This window comes from Lactuca serriola, chromosome 1, assembly GCF_051521515.1.
Source record: "Lactuca serriola cultivar US96UC23 chromosome 1, Lser_US96UC23_V15, whole genome shotgun sequence".
Lineage (NCBI taxonomy): Eukaryota > Viridiplantae > Streptophyta > Magnoliopsida > Asterales > Asteraceae > Lactuca > Lactuca serriola.
In genome coordinates this window covers 79,906,923-79,918,820 of record NC_136408.1, presented here as the reverse complement: position 1 = coordinate 79,918,820, position 11,898 = coordinate 79,906,923, and the positions used below count along the sequence as shown (strand labels likewise).

The 11,898-nt window shown below is 30.1% G+C and overlaps 1 protein-coding gene across 1 annotated transcript; it reads left to right on the top strand.

Moving 5' to 3' along the window:
* Positions 1–9,506: 9,506 nt before the first annotated feature.
* On the top strand, positions 9,507–11,690 carry LOC145069604 (high affinity nitrate transporter 2.6-like). Its single transcript, XM_079016560.1, has 3 exons — positions 9,507–10,358; positions 10,455–10,570; positions 10,667–11,690. Exons 1-3 carry the CDS (start codon positions 9,585–9,587, stop codon positions 11,337–11,339), a joined length of 1,563 nt encoding a protein of 520 aa, XP_078872686.1. The 5' UTR covers positions 9,507–9,584; the 3' UTR covers positions 11,340–11,690.
* The last annotated feature ends 208 nt before the right edge of the window (positions 11,691–11,898 follow it).

Genomic DNA, 11,898 nt, shown 5'->3' with positions numbered 1-11,898 from the left:
AATTTTGTGAGACCGTGAGACGCGTTTTTTTATTTTTTTTAGTTAAATCAAGTTTCGAAAATAATATTTAAAAAAAGAATTTGTGGATTTTTCCATTTATTTTGCATTTTAAATTATTTTTTAGAATATGTACAGCATAATATTCTATTAGAATATTTCACGTTATTTTAAAAAAAAAAGTGAATTTTTTTTTAATTTTTTTTAGTTAATTCAAGTTTCGAAAATAATGTTTAAATTTTTTTTTATATTTTTCTATTTATTTTGCATTTTAAAATTATTTTTTAGAATATGTCAATGTAATATTCTATTAGAATATTTCACGTATTTTTCAAAAAAAAAAAAAAACAGATTTTTTTTTATTTTTTGTTTATTTTTTTTAATTATTCAAGTTCCGAAAATAATATTTAAAAAAAGAATTTTTGTATTTTTCCATTTATTTTGCATTCTAAAATTATTTTTAGATTTGTTCTCACGTCTCATTAAATTAAAATGGTCTCAAATGAACCCGAATATATATATATATATATATATATATATATATATATATATATATATATATATATATATATATATATATATATATATATATATAGGGTTGAGATCGGTTGAGAACTCAGAATTTCCAGAGAACCCGAGAACTAAAAGTGAAGCGTTGGATCAAAAGTAATTCATTAAGGACATGATCGTCATCTTACCAATCTCATTTAATGTTTAATTTTATTTGTGTTATTTAATATATTAATGTAAATGTATAAAAATTTACATCCTAAATCAAATTTTCATATTTTTTTAAATATAGTATTTTTCGTTTTATTTAAATGTAGATTTTTTAAATTTTTTTAGAAAACATGAATATTTGAAAAAAATATTTTTTTTAATTGATTTTTTTTTAAAAAAATGTATTTTTTTTTCAAAAAACAGCAATTTTTCTAATGAAAACTGCATTTTTTTCAAAAAAAAATTGCAATTTTTTTTAATACTTGCAATTTAAAAAAAAAAAAAAAAAAAAAAAAAAAAAAAAACTGCAACTTTTTTAAAGACAGTTACATTTTTTTCAAAAAAAAAAACTGTTTTTAAAAAAAAACTACAATTTTTTTTAAAAAAGAGCATTTTTTTTTTTTAAAAAAAGTAAATTTTTAGGTGCATATATACATATTTTTTCAAAATGTATATATATATATATATATATATATATATATATATATATATATATATATATATATATATATATATATATTTCTTATACTATAATATTTGTAAGTAAATCCCAAAAAATCTCATTTTTATTAATTAATCTATAAACATAATAGTACAAGTATTTTATTCGATACAAAATAAAATATAAAAAATAAAAAAGGCTATATATTTCAAAGCGTTTTCATGTCTTCGTGTCAATATTTTCTTATTTTCTTCGATTTATCATTTTCACCTCTTCAATATTCACCACAATTTCTTCCAAAGTTTTAAGAAAATTAAAAAAATGATTGATGCAAAAACACTCACAAAAATACATATGTGATTTTCATGCGATTAACATATGAATCACATGTGATTTACATATGAATCAATGTGATTCACATATGATTACATGTGAATCGCATGTGATTTACAGGTGAATCAAATGTGATTTACGTGTAATTCATATGTGAATTACATGTGATTTACATGTGAATCACCTGTAAATGTGATTTACATGTGAATCATATGTGACCAACTTGTAATTTACATGTGAATTATAGGTTATTCATATGTGAATTACATGTGATTTACATGTGAATCACATGTAATTGTGATTTACATGTGAATTATAGGTTATTCATATGTGAATTAAATGTGAATCACGTGTAATTGAGATTTATATGTGATTCATATGTGAATAATATGTAATATATGGATCAAGATATCAAGTATCCAGACAAGTTTTGATTTAGAAAAAAAAAGACCAAACCGAAATACCTTGATTATAGCCATAAATGGCTTCTTATTTGGTCCTTTAGTATAAGGAACTAACAACATAAGATCCTCCTCCACATTGATACTTACATGAATACTTTATTCATGGTGCACAGATTTAACATCAAAAATATCTATAAAATTACTATCTGACAAAATTATGGGTTAATGTCATAAAAACCCTCAAGTTTTCAGAGTTTTGTCGGTTTTGTCCAAAGTTGAATTTTATGTCCGTTTTTACCGTCACATTTTCCAAAAAATATTCGGTTTTACCTTTTTACCGGTGATAATAGGTTTTCTAGGTTACCAACATATTATCTTCGCAAAAAAACTCTTACGTTTATAGTTTTTTTTTACGTTCTTACCCTTAATTTTATAATTTTTTTTATACTTTTACGCTAAGTATTTTTTTTTTCATATTATACGTATTAATGCAGAAAAATCGTATTTATATACGAAAAAAATTTTAATTACATATTCGATTTACATTTTTTTAATACCGTTTAAAATGTAAAATAACAAATTAATATGTTTATAGAACTGCAAATACATATTTTTATGTATTTAAAAATATGCATATCAATAAAAAAAACTTGTTCAATCATAAACGTGTTTATAATATGTATTTTAGAAGTACAAATATTTGTTTTTACTTTTTTATAAGTATATACATATATTTTTAGAAGTGTAAATTTGTATGTGTGTGTGTGTATATATATATATATATATATATATATATATATATATATATATATATATATATATTAAAAGTATAAATATATTTTAAGAAGTATAAATACATATTAATATTTCTAAAAATATAAAACTATGTATTTATACTTCAAAAAGCTATATCTATAAAACATATATTCATAATTCTAAAAATATATATTTTTTTATAATTTTTAAATGGTATAATCTTGCAAACACACACACACACACACACACACACACACACATATATATATATATATATATATATATATATATATAAAGAAATAAGATTAAAAAAAATGTAAATTGAATATGTAATTAAACTTTTTTTTTCGTATATAAATACAATTTTTCTGCATGAATACGTATAATATGAAAAAAAAAATACTTAGGGTAAAAGTATAAAACAATTATAATCTTAAGGGTAAGAATGTAAAAAAAACTGTAAACTTATGGGTTTTTTGCGAAGATAATATACTGGTAACCTGGAAAACCTGTTATCACCGGTATAAGGGTAAAACCGAATATTTTTTGGAAAATGTGAGGGTAAAAACGGAAATAAAATTCAACTTCGGACAAAACCGACAAAACTCTGAAAACTTGAGGGTTTTTATGACATTAACCCCATAATTATTGAACATATAAATAGATTATAGTGTGTAGATATCAAATGAATCTAGCAAAGACTCACTAATTGGTACCTGCCATGACAGGAAAGCAAATGAACAAAAAAAATCACAACAATCCTAGTTTATTTATGTTTAATGCACAATTAACATTTCAAGAGAGAGACACAACTTAATTACAGATATTATTATAAGTCCATAATTATAATTATAATTGTTAAACTAAATTTTTTCTTGTAAACGATGGACCTAAAGTTCATCTATTCTTCTAAGTAAGCCTGAAGATTCCTCATGTACTCCCTTTTGAAGCTTTTTGAACATAACATAATTTTGTCATTTTGCAAAAAGATAATGCCATTATTTTTTGTGAAATTAGCTAAACATAAGTAGTTGTTTGAAATGTAAACAAAATTAGGTGCAAAAAAGTTGTTTAAGGTGTTTGGATTTTAGGAAAATCACATGACTTTAAGTCCCTTTAAAGTCACAACATTATGTTGTTGAATAAGAACTAAGATTTTTGCCAAACACACAAATCTAACATCAACCATAACAGATTTATGCAGTATAAAAGCACACCCAACTTCAATATTAACATAATAGGACCAATACTGATAAACAGTGGTAGCTAAGAGTGACAAGATATAGTGAGAGAATACTAATTTTTGAAAAACATACCCTAAATTTCTTATTCTCCTCCATAATAACGCATAAATACTGCTCTTTGATCCCTGACAATTGACATCGATTGAAATATGTGAAAGGCATAATTGATTGGGGTATTTTGTCGAACACATGGAAGGCGTAAATGATTTCAAACAAACTTTATAAAACATACGTAGCTCAAAACAAATAGATACATTAAACATATACGAGATTGATTGATACAAAAATCGAATAACGGAGAATCAATTGTATTGAAAATGAAACGAACCAGAGAAAGAAATGCAGGCTAGTAAAGAAACAAAACTATTAACCTAGAATTAGTAGAGAGAAGAGAAAACAGAGGCATACATGAATCGAGTACACGAACTGATTTGAGAAGCTATACATTTCTTATCTAACCATACAAACTCATTTATCTCAAAATTGATGAAGTGATTACCCGGAGAATGAAGAAGGCGAAGAAATTTTCAAAGCGAAACGCAGACTCGGAGATGGCAGCGACTGCTTGATAACGACATCTACAGGGACCGCCATTAACGGTCGTCAAAACCTGATCTGTCAAGTTTTGTGAGGGCGTTAGAGATTTGTTGACTCTTCAATTTGCAGCCGACAATCTAGAGAACAAAGATTAGATGGCCGGAGGTGGCATGGATTCCGTACGGTGGTGCTTTTGGGGGAAACAAATCGACATAGGGAGAATGTGAGTAATCATCGGTGATATGCATTTGAGAAATTGGTTTTGAAGTAAGAAATAGATTCGACATATTCTAATGCCAATAACACCCCTAGATCCAAAAATCTAGATACCCTCGCGTCTCTTTTTTACCACTTATTTACAGAATTGCCATAACAAATCTAAGCCCTTTATTTTTTTGATCTAAAGGTCTAAAATTAGTTATCGGGTTCTCGGGAAACTATAGGTTCTCAAATGATCATCCCTCTCTCTCTCTCTCTCTCTTTATATATATATATATATATATATATATATATATATATATATATATATATATATATATAAACTATTTTAGACATTTTTTGAAATTTAAGAGGTAACAAACCTACTACATCATGTAAAATTAACTTATACTTACTATTCAATACACATATTACAATTGTATATTTAGTAGGTTGAAAATTTTAATTGGTATCAAATCTATAACTATTATATCATGGTGTTTGTATATTTAGTAGGTTGAAAATTTTAAATACGGGTGAGATATGTTCCGGTGGTTTTCTTCACACCATAGGATTTTCCGGAGAGCTAATGATAAAAAAAAGTTGAAAAATATATTGTTAAAAAATAAAAGTAAAATGCTAAAATAAACAAATAAATAGATAAACATTTGCGTTAAATTTATAAATTAAAATGGTTTCAGGACTACAAAAAACAACTTAAATAGATTGAAAAAAAATGAATTGAATTTACAACCCAGCAAACCGGTCAAAGTTGTGAAACAAGTTAAGATGTTACGGTAATTAGAAGTTAACATTATGAATGCGTGATTAATTGGAATTCACAAAGAAGAGACAAGTAAATGGATTTTTTAATGTTTGAGGATTGTAAAAATGAAAAAATTATAAATATTGTAACTTGGTTATACTTAAAGGTTTTTATTGTTTGATCCGATAGCCGCAATGAAACTATTAACCGAAGTAAATTAATCACCGTCCGGACACTATTTGACGCCGCCGCTTTGCGCGGGTACACGTTTAATGTGTGTGTGTGTGTATATATATATATATATATATATATATATATATTGTTTGGAACATTAGTTTTTAATTGTTATTTTAAACAAAAAATTTCAAATTTAAAAATTGTTTCAAATATCTTTTGAAATCTTTTAAAAAACCAACTTTTTTTTTCTAAACATTTATGGATAATAAAAACTATAATTGAGGTTTAGTTTAGCCAAACACATTCTACCTTTTTTTTGAAACGGCAAACTAACTGATCTACTCCTAAACACATTCTATTTATTGTTATGTTTCTATTTTGTTATAACAACATTACGAACTACATACAAAATAAAATTAATCAAACTTAGATCTACATATGAACCATTAAAGCTTATTATTAAGAATACAATATTAAACATGGAACTCTTATATTGAAGGTTCTGTTTGTTTGGTAAGAATGAAGTGAAATTTGAGAGAAAATGATTCTAATTCCATCAAATTTCCTATGTTTGATTCAACTTTAAGGGAAGGAAAAATATTAATATTAAATGAAATATTTTACGTTTAAATGAAGGAAAGTTCATTCTTTCACCATTTCAATGGAATTAATACTTTCATAACATCAAAAGCAGCATATTATGATTTCGACATCGCTAAACATTATTATACCCTTCATCAGTTAACTTAGATCATTCATCTCATTCTCCTTGAGCCAACATCCATCATCTTCTCATCTTCTCCACTTCGTCGCATGGGTCGTCCGACAACCTTTATTCCAGATGATCTCTTTTTTTTTTCTCTCTCTCTCTCTCTCATTCACTCACACACACGCTCTCTCTCTCTCTCTCTCTCTCTCTCTCTCCTTCTCTCTCTCTCTCACATTTTCTCTCTATATTCGAACCAAACACCCCCTCCCCCCTTGTGAAGCAACAGTTAATCGATTCAAGATTTCAAGATAATCAATTTCTGAATTCAAGCTATTCGATTTCTTCACATTCTTTTTTTATTTTTTGAATTCAGCCACAACAACCGTTAGTGAAGTTAATCAAGTTCTCCTTTTATAATTTTTTGATTTTCTAAATTCTCTTTTTTTTTTTTCACGATTTCAGAAAAATTTAAACTCTGTTCTTTCCCTTCTTATTTTGATTTCCTTTGTCTGATATAGAAGTGGGAAGTTAATCAAGTTATTTGATTTAATTTTCTAATCTGACCTAGAGACTAGAATTAAGAGTCACTGTTACTGATTGTTACTCCGTGTATGTTTTTGTGCTTTTGAAAATTTTTTATGAAGCTGTGAAATCGTTGTTATGAGATACTGAACAAAGAAAACATGTTTTAGTTTCTTGCTAAATCGATAGAACATAAAACTTATTGTGGTTTCAATGGTATTTTGTTGTTTTGTTGTTTTGCTATCAATATATATCATTTTGCTATTTTGCTATCAATGGTATGAGAAATCAGAATATGTATAATGTTTTTCTGTTTTACAGAAAATGTCCCATCTTGGTTAAACAAAATACACTCGTAGACAAGAAGTGATCCCATTAATGTTCAATTTTTTTTAGAAATTGAAGAAGGTGATAAAGAGGCTTGGGTAAAATATATTTTGGAAGGGTAGTACTATCAATTGGGATGTTCATTGGATGTTAATCGGTATTTTGGATTTGTAAGTTTTTGGTGCCTTCAATTTAGATGTAAAGAAAGATTTTAGGTTATATTCTTTAGCAATATTAAGATAAGTAGCGAAGAAGGTGATAGGTTTTAAGTTATGTTTTTTTTGTAACGTTATGAAGTCATTTGCATGATTTTCTCATTATATTGACACGACCACTTAATCAATTAAACTAAATTTTACTATTTTTATAATTTATATAATGTATCTTTACACACACACACACACACACACACACATATATATATATATATATATATATATATATATATATATATATATAAAAGTTAAAAAAGAAAGTAAAATTAAGCAATATAGACAAAAAGGACAATTATGTCAGTTTACATGGATTTCAATTCCAATTCTCACGAACCTAACAAAATCTAGAATTAAATCAAATGTAATTTTTGCCGACCAAACAGGATATAAAATTAGATTCAAATTCATGACATATTCTTTTTCCAATTTTATATGCAATTTCTTCAGCAATATTTTGCGAACCAAACAACACCTGAGGTGTTAATCTGACTGGTGCAGTGTTGAGTATATACGAATTGTTAGTGTCGACACAAACAATAAAGGGAAAGAAATATAATGATACCGATAATTAACATGATTCGGTCGATTTAAAATATGTCCACATGCAGTAAACATATCACTCTTTATTACTTGAGTATTTTTTAAAAAGATTACATTGGGATTCTTACCTACAAATATTTGTAATCGTAAACCCTGGAAATTGTTGGACCGAGTCTATATATACAAGTAAATCAAGAATAAGTAAACATATAAATACATCTATCCTTTTGAAATTGTTGGGGCATCCACAATGCATTAAACTCCAGAGTTTAATGGATTGTCACATCATCATCCTACAATCCATACAACTCTATTATATTTTTCTCTACAATGCATTAAACTCTACAAAGTTCAATAGAATGTTACAAAATGCAATTTATAGTAAATATTTAAGAATTAAAACTTTTCTTTTTCCCATTGAAGAGTTCAACGGCTATTGAACTCCAAATCCATTGAATGCCAAGATGACATCTCATAATGGTAGAGTTTCATCAATTAAATGACACATGGACTTGTCATATCATTCAACTCTCTCACTGAACTCGCTATTGTGGATGCTCTCATTTCGATTTCTTTCACTTCCTTTGGGATGAATTAATTATTTGCCTAACCAAAATCCAGGTCGCAATATAACGGTTAGTAAATAAGTTACCAGCTCTGCTGATTCATACACACAGTACTTGATCATAGTGCAACAGTAGTCGGCTACAAAATTAAGAGTAGAACCCGATTATTGGTTCTTGAGGAAGGAAGAGCAATAAAGCTCAAATTATTCCTAGCTTCTAATAGCCACCTTCTAGAAAGGTAGGATCAATTGTATTGCCTTGATATTTTTGAGAGAAAACAATGATCGCATCCTTATATAGGCATGAATTAGGATTAATTTCCAGTATGAATGTCTCTATGCCCTAGCTTTTGGACGCTAAGGAGGGAAGAGGAACTCCACGGGAACCTCCTTTCCTAGTTCAAGGAGATTCTTTTGTGATATTCCTAAGATCATTCTAAAACTTCTTTTAACTTAATTAAGTAATTAACTGTAAACCATTCCTAATTAAATTTCCAATTAATTCTTAATTGATTATTTTTAGTCCTTTTAATTTATAAGTGACCAGTTAATCAAAATAATAATCACTTACCCACTTTCCCTTTCTTTCCAATCCAAATAGCTAGGATCATCGGAAAAACATTGCTATTCCTTGTGCATCTCTAACAAAAAAAAAAAAAAAATCAGCTTTCGCAACGACTTTTGTCAGAATTTATTGTAAAAAAGAAAAAAAAAAATTGCATTACTACAAACTATCTAAAACAATCGTAAAATTCTATAACAAACGGAATATCTTAAAGATGATTGTCTTTTATATATAGATAATGAATTTTAAGACGTGAAGGAACTCTCTATTGACTATTATAATAAAAACTGAAAACATGTTTAGTATTCATAAAATTACTCACGTTATATATATTAAAGTTAAACTGTAACAAATTACACTACCATTTATCTATATATTACATTCACCCATGTGGTTTAGGAATATGCTTTTAGGATAGTCAACTCTCTAAACTCCTCCATTCTCTATATATACCCACCAACCCCTTGAACTCATAAGCATACCTACAGCTTTAACTTCTTAGCTGGTTATCAGATATCCACCTTCTCTTCTATCCACATTTCTTCATTCCCACACCATTGATCAACAATGGCTGCCGTAGCCACTCTCCCAGAGCATGAAGAAATTATATCCATCCCCACCACTACCACTCCGCCGCAGACCTTCGCTCTCCCTGTGGATTCAGAAAACAAAGCCACAAAGATGAAGGTCTTCTCATTAGCGCAACCCCACATGAGAGCTTTCCATCTCTCATGGCTCTCCTTCTGCACTTGTGTCATCTCCACGTTTGCTGCCGCCCCGCTTGTTCCCATCATCCGGGACAACCTCAACCTCACCCGCGCTGACATCTCAAATGCTGGAATCGCCTCAGTCTCCGGCAGCATCCTCTCACGCCTCGTTATGGGGGTGCTCTGCGACCTTGTTGGACCCAGATACGGTTGTGCTGTGATCAATATCCTGGCAGCTCCGGTGGTATTCAGCGTTTCCTTTGTGGCAGATGCTGGTGGTTATGTAGCGGTGAGGTTCATGATAGGGTTCTCGCTGGCGACGTTTGTGTCTTGTCAGTATTGGACGAGTGTGATGTTCAATGGGAAGATTATTGGGGTCGTGAACGGGGTCTCAGCAGGGTGGGGTGATGTGGGAGGTGGCCTTACTCAGCTGCTGATGCCGGTGCTCTTCCATGTCATCACTAACATGCTCGGAGCCACACCATTCACGGCGTGGAGGATTGCTTTCTTCATTCCAGCATGGTTTCATGTGATTGTTGGGGTTCTTGTTATGGTTTATGGCCAAGACTTGCCTGATGGCAACTTTGCTCAAATTCGAAAGAATGGATCAGCTTCAAAGGATAAATTTTCTAAGGTACATATATACTTATACATAATACATATAAATTTGTATATATCAAGATAACTTTTAAAGAAATGTTGAGTAAACTTTTCTTTTAACCTACTGTAGGTATTCCGAAATGCAGCAACGAATTATAGGACATGGGTCTTTTTTTTGATCTATGGATATTCCATGGGCGTGCAGTTGTGCTTGAATAATGTCATCTCAGAATACTTCTATGATAGGTAACAAGATAATCTTGATTTTCCGTTACTTTTATCACTATCGTTAAATCTTTATGAATACATACTAAACGGATTCCACATTTTAACGTGCAATAGGTTTGGTTTAAAGCTTCACACAGCTGGAATAGTGGCAGCTAGTTTCGGGGTGGCTAACTTCTTTACACGTCCATTCGGTGGCTACGCATCTGACTTATCGGCTCGTAAGTTTGGAATGAGGGGTAGATTATGGACATTGTGGATAACACAAACCCTAGGAGCCATTTTTTGTATATGGTTAGGCCGAGCTAATTCTCTACCCATGGCCATCTTGTCGATGATGTTGATGGCGGCTGGATCACAAGCCGCTTGTGGTGCAACTTACGGCATCATTCCATTTGTTTCCCGGCGGTCTCTCGGTATTCTATCTGGTTTGACCGGTGCCGGTGGTAATGTTGGTGGTGGTTTGACCCAACTGCTATTTTTCTCCGGTGCAAGGTTTTCCACGGCGTGGGGTTTAACATGGATGGGTGTGATGTCGGTGGTTCTGACTATTCCGGTGGCTTTTATCCACTTCCCACAATGGGGGAGCATGTTTTTACCGGCGTCAAAGAATGAAAAATACAATGAAGAGTATTACTATAGCTCGGAGTACAGTGAGGAGGAGAGAGAGAAGGGTATGCACTTCGGAAGCATGAAGTTTGCAGAAAACAGCAGGGCGGAGCGTGGGAAGAGATCGGTGGTCGCCGTCACAGAAACCTCTCCGAACACCACGCCGATCCACGATGTTTAAAGCATGAATAAAGAAAGCTGGGGACTACGTAAAGAAGAAGTAAAGAATTTAAAATGGAGTGACAGTTGTGGTGAACACATCAGACCATGTGGTGTTCTAGGCGTCCGTACTGATGGCAACTTTTGCTTATTGTTTAATTATTCTGGTGATCTTCTTATTACTTCAGAGTCCTCTCCATAGGGCTGTACGACGGATCTCAAGTCATTCTATATTAAGAATATAAAAAGTGTTACATTTTGTAAACTCTATATATTTCATTATCTAGGTTTATAAATACACATTTAGCGATATTTTCGTGCTTCCTGAGTAATAGACCGACGTTCTTTTAATGAAATAAGACAATTTATTTAATTTTAGGTTCAGTTTATTTTGTTCTGAATGGCTATTCATAAGCAAACCGAACTTGAGAAGAGTAACTATGAACTTTGGTTATGAGCTACAACTATATTTTTGTAGAAAACATGTTACCGTTTTGATGATGATGAATGGCATGACACTCTTTGTAGAGGAATTTACATTTAAACATTATCTTTTGTCCGGAACACAATGAGATCATCAT